Here is a 12,319-nt window from a genome sequence, read left to right as displayed (position 1 = left end):
CCTTATCCGGGTGCTTATCTTGGTTGTGCTTATCTTGGTTATGCTTCACTGTCCTTCTCCGTTATCTTGTGTTGTTGGTTTGAGACAAAGCTAAAAAGTCTTGGAAATAATAAAAACCAATACTAAGCTGGATCTCCCATGTCCAAATGACGAAGTGGGCTATCTCCATTGTTCTTATAGCTCCAAGCCTTCATTTCTTCAAACAGCTTTTTGGTCTCAGCATGGGTTGGTCTTTTAACAACTTCTTGAATCAATAGGTCCTTTCTGAAATGCATGGTCTCCAAGTAACGGCTTCTCAATTCCCAACCTCTGGCCTCCTCTTGAGCTTGAGTATCACTTTGGCCCTTTTCTTCCATTCGACCCTTCAACTTGCGAATCTCTTCATAACACCCCTCAATCTTTGCCTGACGTTCCAGAAGGAGCTTGTCTGCTTTCTTTCGACGGGCTTTCTCTGATTTGGCTATATCAGTTTGGATTTGGAGCTCCTTGTCAATTCTGCCAACTGATCCTCATAATGCTCTTTCATCTCCCTCTCTTGAGATTTAACAGATTTAGAGTCTATGGTCACCCTTGACCTTTTCTGAGAAGTACTTCCTCTAGCATACAATTCTTCAAGCTCTATTTCTCTCATTTTCAACTTATGAAGGGCAGAAAGCTTCTCTTGCCTATCAGTATTCATCTTAACTTGCATCGTCTCCATTTGCTCAGTCAATTTCCGATTCTGCTCCACAGTCTGATTATAACAAGGCATGGAGACAATGTTGGGTTGCACACCAGCAGGAGGATACAAAGGATCTTTTGGAGGGAAGGGCATCCCTTGGGTGTTGGCCACAACTTCAACCCACTCAGTATAGTCTTTATAAGTCGCACAGTCTCTTTGACCAAAATGCTTCTTATCCCTCCAGCAAATACTCTTCCAGGCTTGCGCAGCTTCTGCCATTTGCCCAACATTGGTGGCTGAATGATAGTAAATATTCTCAGCAATCTCTGCTTGTTCAGGAGGACTAATGAAAGCGTATCCATATGTTCTTCTAGCCAGGATAGGATTATAGTTGATCCCACCTCTGATGCCCATGAGAGGCACATTTTTGAACTTCCCACAACTCATAACAACTTCCATATGGTCCAAGGATCGGTTGTACCAGACAATGTCCTTAGCTCTAAGCCCATAATCCTCTCAGCCCATCTGGATGTGTGCCTACTATCAACAAAAGCTCCACGTTCCGGCAAATGTGATCTGAACCAACGGTATAGCAGCGGAGCACAGAATCTAACCAAACCTCCTTTCTGCTCATTACGATGATGAACGGAATGATAAACATCCCCCAGAAGCGTAGGAATGGGGTTCTGCAGAATGAATATGTGGATGGCATTCATATCAACAAAGTCAGGTACATTTGCGAACATCACAATACCATAGATACCTAGAGCCAGAATAGCTCTAAAAGTGTCCCATTCATTGGCTTCAGCAGCATCACAACCTCTTTTAACCAAGAACTCCATACGAAAACCATGACAACCTCCTTTCTTGGTGAGATTTGCTTCCACGACTGACTTGCTCAAATAAAGAGCCTTAGCAATTTCAATGGAATCAGGGGCCTTCATGGCGCTATAATAAGGTACCTCTTTCCCAACAGGAATGCCAAGGAATGACGAATACTCTTCCAAGGTAGGAGCCAAAAGATAATCAGTGAATGCGAAACAACGGAGGGAAGGATGATAGAACTGAAGCAAAGTGTGAACTCCCTCTTGCTCATCCTTGGTGAATGGCATCTTGAGGAGGCTCAGAATGTACCCATATTTTTCTCGGAAATTGGTTAACTCATCCGGTGTGATCTTCTTTGCCAAACACTCAACAGACTTCAGATTAGGATTCACAAAAGAATAAGAGTAATTGCGCTTGCCAGTCTTCAGTGGTGGAGCCATGTGTTAGTCGGAGACAAAGCCAAAAAGTTCCTGAAAATAAATGAACATGCATGTTAAATGATATGGTGGAATGCATTTCATTGGGAGAATCCTAAAATCTTTTCATTATTCCTTTTCTTTTTCCTTTTTCTTTCCTCTTTTTTTGCAAAAAGGTATGTATATATTCTTTTTCTTTTCTTTTCTCTTTAGAAATAGATTTTAGGCTTCTCCGCGAATGAAGTGAGGTGGATGCAATAGCATGATGTGTCATGTGCATGATGTGGTGAGAGACTGAATGTCCCTCGCGGCTCTGAACGTCTGAGTAATACTGATTGTAACAGGTTCAAAATTTTGACTTCAGATTGCAAAACGGAAATCCGGGTATGATGAAGGCTGGTATCCTGTCCCTCCCCAAAACTCACGGGTATGAATTCTAGACACGGACAGGTGGTCCCTAATGGTCACTGGGGTCTATAGTTCCCATGGGGTACAAAGTGTTTGAGGCAACAAGAGTGCCAGACACAGTGTTCCATGAAAGAACCTCGCCCAGTTGTGGTACCCCACATCAACTCGATCGTAGCAAGAGCTACGGGAGCCAACATGAGCATCCACGCTAATCCTAGGTGTCACTTGGCCTGGGTAGTGGGCCTTTTACCTCAAAAACCCCCCACCTGCAAAACAGAACAGAAGACACCAAGGAACACAGAATATAATCCATATGCATGATGTGCAAACAGAAATAGACATGATATGCAAGCAGAAAATAAACATGCAAACATATATACAAGATATAGACATAAAGCAAGTAAACACCCAGTAAATAAACAAACAAACGCAGGCTAGGGATCGACTCACTAAGGATGGACCAGCAACAGGTCTAGCAACATCCCCAGCAGAGTTGCCAGCTGTCGCACGCTCGCGAAAAATGAACAGAGTCGCCACCAATATATTTATCCCATAAGGGAAAGGAATATCAGGAAACCTAACAAAGGAAGGAACAGGGGTCTTGCGACCAGAGAATCAAGGTACGGGAGTCGGTTACGCAAGGGGAAGGTATTAGCACCCCTCACGCCCATCGTACTCGATGGTATCCACCTATGTTTGTTTCTATCTAAAGGGTGTGTACTATGTCCATGTCTAAATGCGAAATGAATGCAAAATGTAGGGAAAACAAAGAATTGTACTCGCACGGGCCCTACCCCGCTGCCTACGTATCCTTTTCAGGAATCAGAGTTACCGTAGCTCGGCTAACGATTTTCCGTTTGTTTTTGTTTTTTTTTAGTTGGGCGGAGTTAACGCTCACGCTCTTGCATAAGGGATCGACCTAGGATGCAATGGAGCGGAGATAACGGTGCCCTTAGGTGCCAAGCAGGCGAAAGAAAAAGAAATGATTGGTTTGTGTCTTTTAGGGTAATTCCATGATGACGAGAACCTATTACAAGGTCTCGCATCACTTCCTCACTTTTGTTTTAAGTCTGAACATTTATTAGGTTTTTTGAAGTGTTTTTGGTTGGTGTTTTTTAAGGGGATTTTATTCAAGTATTTATTAATGTTTTATGGTTGTAAAAGAAAAAAGAATGCAAAAAGGGGGAGACTAGCCTATTTTCTAGGAATTCTATGTTGTTCTAATTCTACAAGAAAATAAGGGAGGAAAAACCAATTAAATGGAAAAGACAATACTAAGGATCAAGGGCATTTTAGACATTTCACATATATGGAAAATATTCACAAAGAAAGAAAGAATTAAATCTAAACTATTTGTGAAAATATATTCATGAACTATCTCATTTTTATTTCATGCAAGAGATACTAATTTGAAATATATAAAATAAAATAAAAACCATTATTTTTGTTTTATGGTTTTATGTAAAAAGTCTATTAAATTCTAAAAAAACAATTAAAGTCTAGAGAGTCAAAAAAAACTAACAATCTAATTAGTGGAAAATCTTTTTTGTTGTTTTTTATTTAAGAAGAAACAATTAATAAATTGCAAAGAAAAAGATAAAGGAGAAAATTATTTTTATTTGTTTTTAATAAAAGATTTCTAATGTCGGACAAAATATGCATAAACTTGCTACATGATATGCAAAGAGGTTTGTGAGATTTACCTATGGGAGAATCTTGGATTGAGTTGAGAGAGAGAGAGAGAGAGAGAGAGAGAGAGAGAGAGAGAGAGAGAGAGAGAGAGAGAGAGAGAGAGAGAGAGAGAGGAGAGAGAGAGAGAGAGAGAGAGAGAGAGAGAGAGAGGAGAGAGAGAGAGAGAGAGAGAGAGAGAGAGAGAGAGAGAGAGAGAGAGGTATAGTGATATAGTGAAGAGTGGAGGTGAGAAATGGTTGATGTATGAGTTTCTATTTATATTGCCAACCATTAGTTTGTGATTCTCAATCCTTGAATGTGGGACTTGGAATAGTTTGCAATACCTCTTTCTCATTTTTCCAATGTGGGACTTGTAGCACAACTTTTTCATCTTTCCAATGTGGGACTTTAATGTGTGTGTAGTGCAATTGTGTGTTGTTTTGTTTTTTTTTTTTTTTCATGCTGTGGTGCTTACTTTAGACACTTATATCTCAAGCCATGGGTGGTCAAATGATGCAAGAATGGTGTCATATCAAAGAGGGCATGGGATAGAACAAGATTGGTGTTGAAAATATCTCAGGATAAGGCTTAGGAAATATGAGAAAAATGGCCTTGAACTCATGCAACCATCACTGCACACGCCCAGCAGCATGCAGTCCCGTGCGTATGGCCAAATTGTGACTCTGCGAGGGTGGTACTTTAAGCCTCTCTATCTCGATCAATACATGTCCAAAATCAGTGATACTGGTCTCATTGGATAGAGGACATGGCAAAGAATAGTTTAGAACTGGGCTTGTTTAAGATAGAGACTTGTGGAAGGAGAAAGAGGCCTTGACATTTGGCCCGCCACGTGTTTGCTGAAATGCGTTGCGTGCCCAGAATTCTGTGTCATGGCTGCCTGCAGAATTTGGTCAGGGTTGGGGCACCACTTTGAAGGCTTGTATCTCACTCAATATTTGCTCAATTGTCCCAATTCTTGTTTCTATGGATAGATGACATGGCAAAGAAGAGAATGATACCAAGTTTGCGTTCATATCACTTCTGTACAGCTCTAAAAATGACTGGAGATTTGGCATGCCATGTGTTTGTGAAAATGCCAGGTCATGACCTGACTGGTGACCTGGAATGTGACTTGATTCAAATGAGTTTCCAGCAACTTCACACCACTTTAACTCTTCATACAAGCTTCAAATGAAAAAGTGTCCAACTACAAAGTTGTTCTCCTCCATGAGAGGAACAACTTTGATGTTGGAAATTTCTCCGAAAAATGCCGTTTGCCACGTGTAATCTGGTGCTGAAGTGGACTGCTCAACAAGATTTAAGACATCAAAAATTTTTCTAAGTGTTGGAATGTCCTTTTTTCTATTTTTCCCAACTTTTTGCCGAACTCCCGATTTTATCCGTTCTTCGACTTTTCTTGATTAATTTTCCACCAAAAGTCAATATTTGAATAATTTTCCCGATTTTGACCCAAAAGTCAACTGTTCTGATTTTTCCGACTATTGATGAAATTCCCGATTAAATCTCTTCCACTCACATCCAGTCAAACAAACACGTCCACACAGTCATTATGAGAAGTTTTCCACACATAGAAGCCACTTCTGATTAAATGTTGACCAGAAAGTCAACTGGTTGACTTTGGTCAAAGAAACCCTGATTTAAAGAACCAGATGATTTGCAAGCTTGTACCCTCTAATCAATGCCCTGATTTGAAGCAGAGAGACACCCCAATCCAGGAGGACTTCAATGAACATAGAGCCACATGATTATACTTCAGTTTTCTCATTCTCTGATCATACTTCTTTGCAATAAAGCTCCTCCTTGTTAATCTTTGAATAGTACCAATGGTATGAATGCATGCATGTGAGTTATAGCCTAAATGATGTATGTACATGAACGCAAAGCCTAAGCCAGTTAGAAGTAAAGGGTAGGACAAATTTGGGGTATGACACTGTTGAGATTCAACTGAACTGGAGGTACAAAGAGTATGACCCTTTCATAATGTCACATATTGTTAGGCAAGTTTACTATGTTCCTTATCCTTCATTTGTGCCACGTAAACGAGGGTGGTGTGTTGTCATAAAAACAAAAACAATGGGTCATATTGAATCTGACGATCTAGTGGAAGAAGATCTTGCTTTCCAAGTTGATGAAGTGGAACAAATTAATGATGTGATTGCAGATGAACAAACTACAAGTTTGTCTGATACAATGGTTTAGGGGCATCTAGTTGATTCGTCTATATTGGATGAAGAGCATGAAGATATTGCATCTGAGGACAATATCACATCAAATGATGAGAATGATGTGGATGACGAGCACGAAGATTTAGAATAATGAATATATTTTGTTGGAAATGTATTTTTTATAATTTCACTTAATGAACTATGTATTGAATGTGTTAATGACAACCAGTTGTTGAGATTATATTTTTATAATTTTACTTAGTGAACCATTTGTTGAATATATTTATATTAATTGTGTAATCTCTATAAATAGGTAAAATGCCACCCCGACCTGATAAAGGTAAGGGTGTAGCTGATAGTGGTAAGAAGAAGCACCAACGCCCACGAGTAGTAGTATGTCAGTCACCTCAGTTGGCCACGTGTCCTCCCCCGCAGAGTCAGGTTAATCGTATGTCCATGGCCAGTACTCAGGGTTTTCTGCCACTTTTCTCCTCTCCGTATCCATATGACAGTCCGTCTTTTATTACCCCACCACCACCTGGTTACCCATCCTTCTAGCAGACACAGATGCCCCCATCCTTCCAGCAGACACATGTGCCCCCATCCTTCCGGTAGACCGGAGGATTTGGTTTTCCACCTCCCACACAGATTAGTCCCTCATCTTTCCAGCAGACTGGAGGATCTAGTTTTCCACCTCCCACACATACTAGTCCCTCATCTTTCCAGCAGACTGGAGGATCTAGTTTTCCACCTCCCACACAGACTGGTCCCACCCCACCATCTTTCCAGCAGACTGGTCGCACCCCACATCCCCCACATGTGCCCCCACAGGATGATGATCAGGCGGAGGATGAGACTGCGGATGATCAGTTGGATGGGAGCGATCTTCGAGGGGATGATGATCCGAGTCAGATTCATATCATTGATAGGAGATTTTTTATTAGGCCCGAAGGAAGCTCGTAAGTTTCTTATTTATCAATTTTTATTTAATTATACGTTTCCATTTTTTATAACTTTATAATTAATGTTAATTCAATTAATGTTGTTTAGATTCACGCCGAGTCGGACTGCTGCCAAAGTTATAAGTTATATAATTCAGCAGAATTATAAAAAGCGTATAAAGACTTTTAAAGATGTTAAGGGCGATGATAGAGAACATTGGTTTACGCATTTTCAGGTATACTTAATTTATTGTTTAAGTTATTGTTATTTAAATGACTTTTTCACTACAGTTATCTAACTTCTATTTTATCTACTTTTATTGCAGGAAAAATGTGTGTGGGAACCAATGAAAGAGAGACATATATAAAAAAATTATTATGGCAGAACTGCAAGACGATTTTCTGACATGCTACGACATGTTAGAAAACGTTGGGAACTTCATGGCATCCGTCCCAGTTGGATAGGAGAAGAAATCTTTCGCGAACTTCTTAAATATTGGGAGAGTGATGAGTTTGCGGCCAAATCTGAAAATGCAAAGAAGATGAGAGCATCTGAAAAGGGTAATTGCCTTAATGCTGTTGGAAGTATAAGCACTGCTGAGCATGTTCGACGCATGGTAATAATTATTACCACTTCTTAAAGTTATAATTTCAATTAATAATTGATATTATTAATTATAGTTTATTTTGTTATTTAGACTAAGGAATTAAATAGACCACCACTTATGACCGAGCTGGTTGCGAGGACTCGGAAAAAGAAAACAGGAGCTTTTGTTGACAATCGTACACAAAAAGCTATGTTAAGTTATTTAAGCTATCAGTATTATTTTTTTAAGCTATCTGTATTATTTGGTTAAGTTGGGTATTATATTTGGTTAAGCTATCAGTATTATTAGGTTAAGTTGGGTATTATATTTGGTTAAGCTATCGATATTATATTTGGTTAAGCTATCGGTATTATTTGGTTAAGTTGGGTATTATATTTGGTTAAGCTATCCGTATTATATTTGGTTAAGCTATCCGTATTATTTGGTTAAGTTGGGTATTATATTTAGTCAACCTATTGGTATTATTTTTTTAAGCTATCGGTATTTCTGTAAGCGATGAATTGTGATGTATTTGGTGGCGATTGTGAAGTGCCGATAAAGTGTTGATATATATGAATTAAATTGGTGATAAAAGTGCCGATTCTGAACTGATGTAAATGCTTATGTATGGCATAAATGATAATGTATCCTCTGCCGTGTGCATATATATATATATATATATATATATATATATATATATATATATATATATATATATGTGTGTGTGTGTGTGTGTGTGTGCTTATGTGATGATTGATGATATGATCGGTATATCCCAATGAATATTAACCTGATGATGCAAAAAATATTGCAAAGTGGAAACCATGAATATGTGATTCCTTAATTTGTTGATGAAGTTTTAATATTCTGATTTATTAATTAATTCCGACAGGTAGAATTAGGGTGTTATAATTTTCATGTGGCATGTGAGATGTTGTGGCGTGAAAATCATGTGGCAACTAAATTTGTGGCGTGAAATTCATGTGGCAACTAAATTATATTTAACTTTTTTTTGTATGTGTAGGATGATTATCAGGCATTGCTTGTACCATTTCTGACTGTTAATCCTCAGTATACTCCAAGACCGGGAGAGCCGCTTCATCCGGATGTGGATTTGTATCTTTGGAGTAAAGTCATTGGCGGCAAGGGGCCTAACGGGTGTTTTTTTGGTGGTGGAAATTTGGCAGGCACCTTGAGACCTAATGATAGAACTCTATATCAAAGAGTTCTCGACGGGGAAGGAGGTTCACGTCCTGTAACTTTAACAGATGAACAGAGAGAAACCGTAAGACAATTGGCGGTAAATGAGGTGAGGCGTGAGGCGGCGGAACGTGAAGCGGCACTGAAAGCCCAAATGATGGCAATGCGGAATGATCATCAGCGGGAAATGGAGGTCATGGCGAAAAGACAATCAGATATGGAGGCACAAATGCGACAATTTATGCAATCTTTTGGTGGAAACCAAAATATGGGGGGTTCTGCGCCGACTGACCAGGAAAATCTAAATGAAGATGAATTTCCTGACCCAGACTGATTGTTGATTTAATTTAGTTTTTATTTTGTTGTTACTTTTGATTTTGAATTTTGTGTAAACTATTAATTAAATTATAATTACATTATTTAGTAATATTAGATTTATAATTTTAGTTTCTTAATTTTTATATTTTAGTATATTTAGTTTATTGAATTAATTTATAAATTTTATAAATTTTAATATATTTAGTTTATTGATTTATTTATATATATATATATATATATATATATATATATATATATATATATATATATATATATATATTTGGTTTTTTGAAAAAAAAATTAGTGACGTGATTTCCATGTCACTAAGTAGTGACATGAAAATCACGTCGCAACATAAAACATATTAATTGCGCTTTTCATTTACTCCTAGGCAACTTTAGTGACGTGATTTTCATGTCACTACTTAGTGACATGTAAATCACGTCGCAACTAAAAATGCTTTTTCTGACCCAAACGCTGCTACGCCTGCTCTGACTGAAAGTGCAGGAATCTCTGGTCCAAACTTATCGATGTGATTTTTACTTCACTAAATAGTGAAGTGAAAATCACGTCACTAAAAGTTGCCACCTTGCCTCTTGCGACGTAAATTATCACGTCGCAAATATTGGTTTGTGATGTGTTTTTTTTGTTTGTGGCGTGATATTCACGTCACTACTGAGACTTTTTTTTATAGTGTCACCCACTCATCCAACGCGCTTCAGTTAATAAATATAGGCAAAATAAAAAACATATATGAACCACGCCACGTGAATGTAACAAAACGCGCGAAATTCAAATTAACCAGTGGCGTGAAGACACACACCCTTCTTCTTCCCCAGAACCGTTGTTTTAGGTCCCCAATTTTTACCTACGGACGGAGTCCGTCACTACATAACACGCACCTATCAAAATCTCATACAAGCATAAAAAATTAATTGCGAAGCCATGGATGAGTTCGTCTCATCCTCGCGAACTCAATGGTACCTGTAATTTCCTGAAATTTTCTCTAAAACGAAAAACCCCCATTCATGCTCTCAAACCCTAACAATGGCAGATTCTTTATACCAGCGAATAAATGCAATTAAACTTCCAGAAACATTCACAACATCACGTTAATCACAAATACACAATCAAAATTTGTTTATGATGCATGAATTGTTGGAATCGAGTTTAAATAAGAATGCACAAACCGTGAGCTTGGAGGACGTGTTCTTATGTTGCGGCCTTGGAGAGTGAATGAAAATCCCTCTGTGATGCTCCACAAAGGTGTTTGAATCTCCAAAACACCTTGAATTAACCTATAACTCCAAAACCAATTTTGTTTTTTATCTTGAAATTTTGAAGTGTGGCACGAGTTATTGAGGCTGTCAAAAACGTATCTATGCACCATGAATGGTTAGACTTATATAATGGTACAATTTAGGTCACCAAAAACTGAATGAATCTTATTGTATCAAGGATTTGCATTTGATGGAAATATGATTTGTAAATATTTCTAAATTGGTCCAATTTCAATCTTTTCTCATCAATCTTGTTTTGCACAAAATTGGGTGGAAAATATGATACTTATTTGATTGGATTTGATTGGAAATCAAAGCCAAATCAAATCCCTTTCATAATTCCTTGATTATTTGATTTTAATCATATTTTTAAATGAATAAAAGTTCAAATAAAATCAAATATTCATCAAAAAGTCGTGGCTTTGAGATTGAATATCTTTGATGACTTGAGGAACAAGATTGGATCATAAAAGAGTGCGCCTCTTTGCAAAAAAAAAAAACCATTTTGACCCTTATTTGCTTCATGTATTTTACCAAACATTGACCAACTTTGACAAAGCATAACTCCTTAAATATTTATTATATGAAGATGTTCTAGGACTTTTTGGAAAGCTCAAGATGTCCCCTATAAGCCACTTTGGAACCTTTTTTTACATTTGGGGATTTTATCTTGATGATATTGGCTTTGACAAAAAACAACTTTTGGTTGACTTTCAAAAAGACCTGTAATGTTTTGGCTCATATCTCCTAGATGAAGCATTTTTTGCCTTGGCTTTAGAGAGAAAAAGTTGTAGAGAGTTGAATTTCCTTAAAAATAATATTTGTTTGGAAACTTTATGATGAACCATGTAAACGTTATGGCTGGTCAAAGTTCAGTTGACTTTTAGTCAAAAAACCCTAATTTAGAAACTTTGAGTTTTGTTAATTTCTGAACTTTTCTTGATGAATCATGATCAACCCTTGATTAATTGATGAATTCTACTTCAAAACATTGATTTTGACCAAAAATCAGGAATTTTGACTCTATGTTGACCACAATTGACTTTTAGGTCAAACTAGTCGACTGTTGACTATTTGAACATTTGACTGAGCAAACTTGTGAACTAAGACTTGAAATTTGTCATGGAGGTAGTTTGAATTATAATAGACCATATGAAATTAATTTGAGACCTTGATACATCCTCTTCCCTTAAGAAATCCAAAACCTAGTTTGAGGACCCTTGATAAGGAGGAAGTGTGTATAACCTACCCTTGAGTTGTCTTAAGCTTTTGACAATTAGCTGGGCTTGAACATTGAAATGTGGAGGGAAAATTTTGGAGTATCACAGCTGCCCCTGTTCAATCTTTTCAAACATGAGGACATAGATTGGCCTGTGTGCCTGTCGGAATTTGAAGGTGGAAGAGGATTGAACACTATAGTACCCAGAAATTTGCCCTTGATGATGCAGGAACTTATGTTGGAGATGGGCTTAAAGATGCCATCCAGATGTTGGCATAATGTTGTCAGAATGAATCTCTCTCTGGATTGTATCTGATAGGTATACTGAAGGGTGTCGGGATAAGCCATACACTAGGCCTTGTACATGTTGAAGAATATTAGAACGAGTCGTCCATTAGGCTATATTTAGAGAGTGCCATCCATTGGGCTGTGTTAGAATGAGCCATCCATTAGGCTGTATCAGAGCGCGTCATCCATTAGTCTATAGAGAGAGCTAGCCATCTGTCATACCCTAAAATTTTCCCATCACATTTTTACTTTCAAACTCATACAATGATTCAAGGCTCAAGGGTTAACCTAAGGCACACTCCCCTAATCAAAGGGTCCT

At 37.9% G+C, this 12,319-nt stretch overlaps 1 protein-coding gene across 1 annotated transcript; it reads right to left on the bottom strand.

Annotated features, from left to right (window-relative positions):
* Window positions 1-1,104: 1,104 nt before the first annotated feature.
* On the bottom strand, window positions 1,105-1,926 carry LOC131613769 (uncharacterized). The gene has a single exon (XM_058885414.1). The coding sequence runs from the start codon at window positions 1,924-1,926 to the stop codon at window positions 1,105-1,107; it is 822 nt and encodes a 273-aa protein (XP_058741397.1).
* Window positions 1,927-12,319: the final 10,393 nt, after the last annotated feature.

The sequence above is a fragment of the Vicia villosa genome, linkage group LG6 (assembly GCF_029867415.1).
Source record: "Vicia villosa cultivar HV-30 ecotype Madison, WI linkage group LG6, Vvil1.0, whole genome shotgun sequence".
In the NCBI taxonomy this organism is placed as follows: Eukaryota; Viridiplantae; Streptophyta; class Magnoliopsida; order Fabales; family Fabaceae; genus Vicia; species Vicia villosa.
This window is presented reverse-complemented; position numbering and strand designations above follow the sequence as displayed.